Source organism: Thalassophryne amazonica, chromosome 12, assembly GCF_902500255.1.
Source record: "Thalassophryne amazonica chromosome 12, fThaAma1.1, whole genome shotgun sequence".
Lineage (NCBI taxonomy): Eukaryota > Metazoa > Chordata > Actinopteri > Batrachoidiformes > Batrachoididae > Thalassophryne > Thalassophryne amazonica.
This window is the reverse complement of record NC_047114.1, coordinates 77,038,296-77,048,630: the sequence shown is the minus strand read 5'-3', so window position 1 is coordinate 77,048,630 and position 10,335 is coordinate 77,038,296. Positions and strand designations below refer to the sequence as shown.

Genomic DNA, 10,335 nt, shown 5'->3' with positions numbered 1-10,335 from the left:
ATGGTATACAAAAACCAAGCCTACTTATGTTGGTGATTGTCCTTATCAACAATTACAAGTTGTCTCCAACATGGTAATGTCCCGTTAATGCAAATTCCACACATTGTATATCACGGGAGAGATGTAAGGTTTATCGAATACCTCCGCAATATTTTTGTTTTATTGTCTTCAGTCAAAAAAAAAAGAAAAAAAAAAGAAGCACTGGAACTATGGTCTTGACTTGGATAAAAAGCACGTTTAATTGCATTGGAGTCCGCACTGATGGATATGTCAATAAACATATCTTCGTCATTGAGTGTATTATTTAGTTTCCACTGCAGATTTCCATCGGTGAGTTTGTATGTTACTTCTAATATGGAGTTCAGGCTCATTTTTATCTGATTTTATTTTTTTATGGTGGTGATATCCATTTCATGTCTCAAGATAAAGGGCTCATATGAACCAGAACTCAAGTTCTGTAGGATTCTGTCAAGGGGTGAAGGGGGAGTGGGGAAGGTACATGGACTTTTCTGCTTTATTTGGCTCAAACTTTGTGCCATCTTAAACATAAACAGGAGGAGAAACTTTGGTGCAGATGTGGACGGTGTGTGGTGCAACCTCCAGTGCCTGTTTAATGGCCACAAATCTGTTCTTTTAACCTTTGAAATAGGTCACGTTAGTTCACTGCTTACAGTATATGTGTTATGTTGATGTTGTCCAGTAAAACACGCGTGGTGTTTAAGTTTGCAAGTTACTGACGTTCATGTATTTGGTATTTTGACCTTGGTAGGGTTCTGCAGTGATTTGACTTTGTTTTTTGAGGCAGAGCAGGGCTAAGAACTGCTTGATTCAGTGGTTGGATGATCATCGCACACTTAACCCGTTCGTTGCTTGTGTGGTCAATATGTATGCAGTATCTTGAAAAAAGTTTGTATATCAAGGTGACAATTGGTGTACGTGATCACCTCTTGAAGACTTCTGACAAGTTTAGACATTTAAGTTTTGATTCTAATTGTGGCCACCGTGGGGCCAAGTCTTGGAAACTGCACAATATCTTGATGAAGACTGTATATCAAGGTGAAACTACATAGATAAGGTCATTTAAATAAAACCTTGGCCATGTTAGGCATTGGGTGTTTTCTTATTCTAATTGTGGCCACTGGTTAAGACCTTGCACACATTCAAGGTTAGGTTCAGTGATGAATGTTTGACCAAGTATTCCCTTGTTGCATGTTAACGTAGCTTGTAGGATTGCCATGTTAGCATCAGCATGGCTGGGTATTGGAGGCAAACTGAATGCCACAGAAAGTCAGTATTGGAAAGTTTAACAAGGCATTACTGTTCTGTGGTGAAAGAGCATGTAGTTATAAAGTGAAGTGTGCCCATATGTAGATCCTGAAAACTGACCATGAAGCTTTGAATGATCCCCAGAGGTCAAACCAAAATGTCTCCATCATATCTCAGGGCCCAGTTACAGTTGTTTCAGCTGCTCATGGTTGTTGAGGTTCTGCATCGCGGAGCGGATCCACTTTGGGATTTGGCACACATTTTATGCTGGATACCCTTCCTGTCGCAGCTCCAGTTCTAAATGGAGAAGCAGCCCCTGGTCTTCCCAAGCAGTGTCCCAGCCAATTATTAATCAGGAATACTTTCTGTCACAGCTGAGATTTGACAGGATCAGGTGGACAAAAAGGAGAATGGCTGCAGTGTCAAGATACAGTACCAGTTATAATTCTCCCTCCCCATACAGTAAGTAAATGGATCATGCCCCCCCCCCCCCCCCCCCCCCCCCCCAAAAAGTCCAGTTTGAATAAAACTTGATGCTTCCGTACTGCCCACCCAGTGATGAAAGGAACACTGACTAGTCTGGAAAGTGATTTAGCATTGAGGAAAGGGACTGGCCAACCTGCCTCATCATGCCGTGCCCTGCACATGTGCAGCTCTTAACGAGCACATCCTTGAAACTCAGTATAAAGAGAATGGGACTCACCCTTTCTCTTTATTGGCTTTTTGGTAGTGACTTAACATCTGACAGTGTGGCAAAATTGTGCCTTTGTGAGCACCAATTGACAACATTGTGACCGGAATGATTGGGGATTTATTATCACTGATCTACCATCTGACCATGTTGCCACAAACCTGCTGATGAACATTCTCTGTCAACCAGTTGGGGAATAGTTAGAAGTTTGTTCTGCAATTATATATGATGACTTCTTGGAGTTATATTTTTGTTTTATTTATCTAAGTGGCATCTTCAGTTCAACTAAAGTCACTTGGATGTGGCAAAAGGTCTTGCTGCTGTAAACTCGTCAGTATTAAGGTCTGTACTTTGTGAGCAGATGATTGGTTGGTTTGCAGTCTGCTTGAGTCCACTAACGACTGAAGATGACCTTGCAGAGTAGTCCAGAGCGTATGCTGGGAGTCAGTGCAAGCTACTGTATTGACGACACCACTGGCAAAGGTACATGGACACACAAATCACTAAATTTTGAAAGCCATGGGTCTCTTGCCACTGATTCAGGAGTAAAAAGCCTTAGATTTCTCTTATTTACATTGGATCATACATTTGACACTGTACTGTCCTTGACTTTTGTCTCCCAAACGTCCTATGTTAATGGTATCACCTGTAAGTGGAAGGCAACCTATGTGCAAAATTTGAATGAAATCCTTCCATTGATTGAGATATTTTAAGTCTGACAGAACCCACATTTGCGGACAGAAATACTTATACCTATTCATTAATAGGAAATCATTAAGACATTGATTAAAGTTCTAACTTGCCATGTTAATGATATAATGAACATGAATGTAAATAAACTGATTTGATTATGTAAACTAGACAAAAATCTGTTAACCTGTTTGTTGCTCGGCGTGAGCTTAAACATAAAGACGATTAAGACAAACAAAAAAACTGCTTCTTAATAAAGTAACTAGCTGAAACGATGACTAGAAGCGACGATTCTAGAAGATACAGAATAAGTTTTTGATGTCTGGATCTGGCCGCGCTTCGATCACTTTAGGACGGCTAATCGATGTCAGAGCAGATCGAGGCTCTGCGTGTTGCAGCGTCCTTCTGTTTGAATGAAGTTCAGCACAAAACCTCTGAAGCAATTCATTCAAAAAGGCTCATGAACTTGAAGCATTTAGCACTTTACATTAGCGCTATCTGCTGGCTAATACTGATTATTACAAGTATCTGGACGACCACTCAAGATTTGTGTTCAACGACCAAAGCTTGGCATTGTGCATGAATTAGAGGCAGCAGATGTCATTTTGAAGAAAAAAAAAATCCTAAAAGCATGAATGTAACCGTCCTATGAAGATAATAATTTGCTTGATATAAAACTATAAGTTTCAGAACTTTTATGAGTTTAAAGCTGTATCCCCACCTACCACTTTTTTCTTTGGCACCAAAGCAACATTGTTGTTTAGTATTAAAATAAAGGTTTCACCATCTTATATCACCAATACGACCAAAGCTTTTTTTTTTTTTCCTGAAAATAACAATTTTGTACCACGTGGGTGAAAATACAGTGACGAGATCTGACACCCTTTCTGTAGCAACATCATTGATACTGTGGGCTTATATTAATAAGACTGAGTTAAGAAGAGTTTATTTATCCAGTGAAACAAATATTATTTTACATGTCTATAAGAAACTCGCAGTATTTGACTTGGAATTCCCCCCAAATAAAAACAATTGAATTTCCTATAATTTTCCACTATACCAGAGAAAAAAGGTACTTCATAATAACTAGATTTCAACATGAAGTAAATTTCAGCAGTTTGATGGATAACTGGAAGGGACTGGATCTTTAATTCAATTTTGTATATTGTATTTCTTGACCTGGAGTGTCAAACTGGAGGCCCGGGGGCTGGTTAAGTTTTGCAAGTCAGAGGTGATACATACATGCATGCATATACAACAAACCATAATCTTCTCTGTCAAATCCTCAAGTACATTGTTTTTCCAAAATTTGAAGGAGTAAGTCACCTGGATGAAGTGGATCTTAGTTTGTGGTTGAAGTTTTTCTTTCATTTAGAGTTCAAATTTTGGGCAGCCAATCAGAGAGCAGATTGTTATTGATTACAAAGCTACGTCTCAGATAAACGCACCATACTGCTGACTGTTGCAATTTGTGCTTGTGCAGCTATGATTTCAAAGATTTTTTTATTTGAAATATCCATTCCCACAAGAGATATGGGGATGGACCAGATGGCTGCCTGGGTCGTTGCCATCCAGGATTCAAGGAAGTGTCATGGACATGGTGACATGGGGCACCAGTACATGCTCCCAGACTTGACTTGATTTCCACTAGAGGTGGTTTGATTAACTTTGTATATGATTTTATTGAACACTGTAAAACAGCCCCCCCCCCCCCCCCCCCCCCACACACACACATTTTTGTAAGGAATGTGATTATTTTAAGAATGTATTTGTTGTATTTTTGTTGTGTGTGTAGAATTTACTTGGTACAAAAAAAAGAGACAAGGCTGAATAACTATTTTGGTTAAGCAGAGATAGCAATTCCATATTTATAATGTAAAAATTCTCTTATTTCTAAGACAGTAAGTTAACTAAAAAAAAAAAAACATTATTTGACTACCAAACAATTTAAAGGATGGACCCTCCTGCTAGCACTAGCAGGTTGTGGCACCTCAGTGTGGCACAAGAAGCCTTTGTTTTGCGATTGATAGTGAAATTTTGAGGCTGCTACGGCGGTGTCACTACCTGCCATTGCCACTAGGGGCCTCCCGATCTGTCTGCTTCAATTGTTTTTGCTTCAAATGTTCGATACGGCGTCGAACCAAAGCTTCGAGTCGATTGCAGCCAACTCTTCATTCGCGCTCCGGTGGACTGACAAATTTAAAAAAGAGTTGTGCTAATAAAACGTTGCGGAACATGCCGGTGTTTACAGGTATGACATTGTTTCAACACAGCGTACAAAACTGTCATGATAAACAATGATAATAATAAAAGCTTGAAGGTTCACGTGTGTCGTAGTGGCTTTAGCGTTGTTAGCACAGCAATCATTAGCATGAGTGGGCATGCTAATGGTTAGCAGATAAGCGAGGCCACTGGAAGAGTTAACTATTCCGTTGGTGTTGTTAAACACCTATATGTGCAAGAATAAACAAGGCAGTGGTGCTTGAATGATCGTATCATGGTTGAGTATAGTTAATGAAGTTTGCGTTGTTTGGAAGCATCAGTTTAGCCACCCAATGCTAATGGAACGCTTGGCTAGCTAGGCAAGCAAGCTAAGAAAGGTGGCTGAAATTGATTTACTATTGCTTTTTAATTCAGCCTGTTAGTCGACAGACATTTAGTTGCTCAACAAACTGTACGAATGCGAGAATACGCGTGCTTTCATAGCATCAATGCTAAGAAACTAGCTGAATGAGTAGAGTTTATGGGGATTTTTATTGCTGGGTTGCCATTGCCGAAATATGAGTTACATTATTGGATATCACATCGTTTCACAAATAACTTCAGCTTTTCAAATGTGAGGATTTTCTTGGTTTCAGTTTGATTTGAGGCTAACTGCTGCCTAATGATTGCTTTCCAAAGAACATCTGATTCCCAACCCCAGTGTTGCCAACTCCTCAGTAAGAAAAGTAGTTATTGGCTGTCCTAAAAGTCGCCATAAATCGATAAATGGCGTCATCATCTAATTTGCATATTATGACGCCATCACGGATGCTGTAAAAAAAAAAAAAAAAGATCATTGAATCCATTGTCAACTTTTTAATATTGTTTGTTGAATTCCATATTCATAATTGTAGAGTATTGAAAAGGAATTTACAGACTTCTGGCTGAATTTGAACAATATATAAGCAGTATTAAGGTTATGACAAGCTTCAAGCATTGAGTTACATTTTACTGACATGGGTGTGAAAAAAATCTCAGGAAACCAATTTTTTAGATACGTTTCATTTTTGTGGCATTATTAGCAGAAAATAATTGGCTTTCGATCTATAACCTTTCTGTAGCCATGAAAATGTTATTACAGAAAGTACTGATATATGGTGAAAATCGCATGAAATTGCTGTTTTTTGAGTTGAAAATTTCGGACAGTGCCACCTATTTTGCCCTGTTATACATTTTCTATTTATATAGGCACTCAAAAAGTTTGCATGGCTCACAAACCATATTTGAAATTTCAAAACTTCAGTTTTTAGGTATTCCATGACAATTTGTCTAACAAAATGATTGCCAAATGACAAAAGCAAAGTTGAAAATCACAACAAAATTTAGACATTGGAGCCAAAAGCGGAACTTCTAATACTTGCCTACTCCAAATTATTCATGGTAAAATTTTGATATTTTGCACAAACATTGTGAACATATGTTAATACACAAAATAATTTTTATCTATTGATAAATACAGCGTGCTTAGGGTGTGGTGGCCAAGTGGTTAATGTGCTTTGTTTCAGTTCAGAAGGTTCCGGGTTCAAATCCCACCCCTGCCACATTTCTCCATGTAATGTGGAGTTGCGTCAGGAAGGGCATCCGGCGTAAAACTTGTGCCAATTCAACATGCAGATCCACCTTGGATTTGCTGTGGTGACCCCAAGTGCAAACAAGGGAGCAGCCGAAGGAACTTACTATAAATACAGCGTGCTTATGTCACAAAGTAGACAGCCAGCCATATCAGAAGTTGAATGTGTGAAAAAAATACTGCCCTGTGTAAAAAAAAAAAAAAAAAAAAAAAAAAAAAAAAAAAAAAAATTCTCAAAAGATTTTTATCCTAGCTCAATGAAAAACATCTTTCGATTGCCAAATATATGTCAATTAATGAGATTGTATTTAGATTTCTGCATCTCCTGTATTTTTTGTGATTATTATTTGTGTTTTACAAAGCCCTTCACTGTGGTGCTGTAGAGGTATTTTTGAAAACGTGTATGTCATGAGAGTTTAGATCTATTTCTGAAACAGATATATCAGCAGGAATGATGTTTCTGCTCACTACAGAAAAAGCACACTGCTCAGGTCAACCAATGATACTGTCATTGTGCAGTGGTATGGAAATGGAACCTTCAGCAGGATTAGGTCTTCAAATGTTGATCTCCTAGCTGAGAATAGAGTTGATGCAAGCAGGGCTTCTCGCAATGAAAATACATTGCACCTCTACCATATGGCACTATCTGAGACAGGACTAAAATGTTAAGAATATTGTAGAATTTCAAGAAAATAAGTTCATATGTTTTGATGAATTTAGTTTAAGGAACCTATGGTGAGAACGCTGCCTCATAGGTCTGTAAAACGTAGTTACTGCCAAGGTTAGATATGGCTTCGGTTAAGTTCACATAACTTTTTTTTTTTGGATAAAGATTTTGTATTAATTCTTTTGATTATATATTGATAATTATTTTGTTCAGCTAGAAACATTATTTTTATTGTTATAAGAAAGTTTATTTTTTGGCTTCTATGTCAGTAAAATGTACCTCAGTACTTCAACCATGCCTTATAGACTCTCCCAAATGTTCCAAAACTGTCACGCTGTATAAGGAATTTTTTTTGAAGAGAATTAATGTTAAAGAATGCCTTTAACTTTTGTTATTGTACAATTTATTTTTTTTCTCTCTGGGGCCTCGTCCTTTGTTCGTTTGCGGTTTGTGTTGCTGGTAATGCATTTGTTTAAACAAAACAAAAACGTGTCAGAAAAAAGTGAGTTAAAACACCTTCATAATATTTAGAACTACAAATAAATTTGATTGTTTCTTTGTTTATTTTGCCATTAAAATTGGCTATCACTTTTCAAAATAACATAACTTCTCAAGACCAGGGATCCTCAAAGTCTGGAGACTAATTTGTCACAGCGCAGCAAACAAGGTGAGTAGGGTGAGCGAGTCCCGAGTCAGGTTTGACATTCATTGCAGGAACAGCCGCGGAGGCATCGTGTGTGCTCAGAGCATTGTAGGTATCCCTCTCCTCAGTGCTTTGCAATAGGGCTCTGTGGCTTTGCAGCAGCAGCGGAGGTGGGGAGACCCGCTGCCACTCGGTGAGAACAGAGACTAGATCTGAGTCGCCAAACACCAGAAAAGTCTCCAGTTACACCAGTAGAAGTCGCTAGATTTGTTGCTAGTCGTGTTTGAGAAAATAAGTTATCAAGAGGGTTTGGAAAGCCACCAGAGAGAGTCACCAAGTTGGCAACACTGCCCAACGCAACTAAAAAGAAGTTTGTATAATGTTTAAAATATCTTGAGTATGGATAAATTCCAGATAATTTGGTTTAATCTGAACCCAGATAATCTGGATTTAATTTGTTTATTTATAAACATAAACATGGTGAAATGATTTAACTTTTGATTACAATCTAAAGTTAAATAATTTCACCCTATGTTTCTCTAATAATTGTTAGAGAAACTAGATTGACTGTTCTCTACATCATGAAGCGCAGGAAAGAGAGAGGAAAAACAAGAAGCTGCAGATGAAATGGTCCTCTGTGATTCCGGAAGTGATTAGAGGTATTTTCATCAGCCAAACTCTGAGGGAAAATGATTAATCTGCTACAAAATAATTATTTTATATAATCGTACATCCATTATTTTATATACATCCAGCGCGCAAAGCGCGGCATCCAGCTGGGAACACAGCAGATGGCATTGTCACCACGAAGTGCGCAAGAGTGCGGAGCCAAAATGCATGCAAGTGTCAAGGCACCTTAAGTATATGTAAATGTAAGACCATAAATATGTATTTCATCTTTTTTTCTTGTATTAGTTTCACATAATACATCAGTCTTAACACATTTCCTCCTCAGCTCTGTTAGGTCATAAATGATTTCCCTTCGTGGTTTCGATAGATGACAGGGGGATCTTCTTGGTTGGTTGATTTTTGAGAAATGGTCCCGTGTTTCTTGTTATTTACCTGAGATGCTGATGTGCATGTTTTCTGTTTTAGTAAATGTGAAATGGGGCAAAGAGAAGTTTGATGCCATTGAGCTGAACACAGAGGAACCACCTATGGTTTTCAAGGCTCAGCTCTTTGCCCTGACAGGCGTTCAGCCAGACAGACAGAAGGTCATGGTGAAAGGGGGAACTCTGAAGGTAATCATGAAAATGTCGTTTCTCCAGTTCTGAAATCTGTCTGACAGACTGCTGTTGTGTCATGTAGTAAATTAATGTCTGGTCTCCATTCCAGGATGATGAGTGGGGAAATATTAAACTGAAAAATGTGAGTATGTGATCACACAGTGGTTTGTTTACAGAGGTGCAGTGCTGTGGGTATCAGAACACACAACTAAATGAGTTTGCGTGTTTGCCTTCAGGGAATGACACTGTTGATGATGGGTTCAGCAGACGCACTACCTGAGGAGCCCACAGATAGACCCATGTTTATGGAGGACATGACTGAGGAGCAGCTGGCCTCAGCGGTGAGTGAGCGTAAACATTAACTATTAGACCGACAGCAAATGTGAAGTATATGTCTTCCTAAATTTGCCTACCTCAAGGCCTTGTCACACCTTGACGATTTAGCCTGTATATGCCGACATATTAAAAATACAGTGAATACACTGGCGTACTTCCCGGTTCAAACCCCACCCCTGCCAGTTTCTCCATATAAAATGGAGTTGCGTCAGGAAGGGCATCCGGCGTAAAACATGTGCCAGTTCAACATGTAGAGCCACATAGGATCTGCTGTGGCGACCCCAAGAGACCAGTCAAAGGGAGTTATGGGTAAGTTTTGTATAAGTTAAGAGCACATTGAATCGCGTTGGTGTACGTCGTAATACAGTGAGTTCGTTGAAAAATTTTGTGCATGCACAATATTTTTGATGCATGCCAGTGTATGACTCATATGTCCCGCACATGTGGGACACAGGTTGTAGGTAAGTTATGTGATTGTTGACACATTACTCATAAGTTGAAATACATCAACATAATGTCTAGCGTACCCAAAACGTATGAGTAACCTGCTTTGAAACTATGTGTAGCTTATCTCCAACGCATATTGATATATGTAGACGTATTTGACATGTTCCGGGCGACCACAGAACTTACTGAATGTGTCAGCTACCATATAATGATGTATTGTGCATTTCGATAATAGGTAACAAAATAACGGACCCATACCCTACCATTTTTTCAGCACCCTTCGGCTTGGGTCCCAAAATTATGGACCGGATAAAAAACGGCGGCACTAACCCTCTGCTGTCCATTGAATGGCTTAACAAATGAAAGCTGCAGTGCTCATGCAAACAGTTCAGACTGTTTCAAATATTAAACCCACTCACACACTGAGTAAATATAAAGTATTAATCTTACCTGTTACGTCATTTCAGATTCATCATTGCAGCCTGACGAAAACTTGCGTCGTTATTTTGGAAAACGACGTCCTTGTCGTGGCTGAAG

At 38.8% G+C, this 10,335-nt stretch overlaps 1 protein-coding gene and 2 long non-coding RNA genes across 3 annotated transcripts in view; 2 read left to right on the top strand and 1 right to left on the bottom strand.

The window, feature by feature from the left end:
- Positions 1-4,761: 4,761 nt before the first annotated feature.
- usp14 (ubiquitin specific peptidase 14 (tRNA-guanine transglycosylase)) overlaps positions 4,762-10,335 on the top strand; it is a 29,239-nt gene continuing 23,665 nt past the window's right edge. Inside the window, 4 exon segments of the mRNA XM_034183426.1 lie at positions 4,762-4,898; positions 8,885-9,030; positions 9,125-9,157; positions 9,252-9,356. Of these exon segments, the coding sequence (XP_034039317.1) occupies positions 4,883-4,898; positions 8,885-9,030; positions 9,125-9,157; positions 9,252-9,356 (300 nt within the window). The 5' untranslated portion in view covers positions 4,762-4,882.
- On the top strand, positions 5,700-7,465 carry LOC117522056. The gene is made up of 3 exons (XR_004564132.1): positions 5,700-5,825; positions 7,177-7,183; positions 7,452-7,465. It is a non-coding gene; the product is annotated as an uncharacterized LOC117522056 (long non-coding RNA).
- LOC117522055 lies at positions 5,713-7,499 on the bottom strand. The gene is made up of 2 exons (XR_004564131.1): positions 7,454-7,499; positions 5,713-5,836 (listed from the first exon to the last, which is right to left on the bottom strand). It is a non-coding gene; the product is annotated as an uncharacterized LOC117522055 (long non-coding RNA).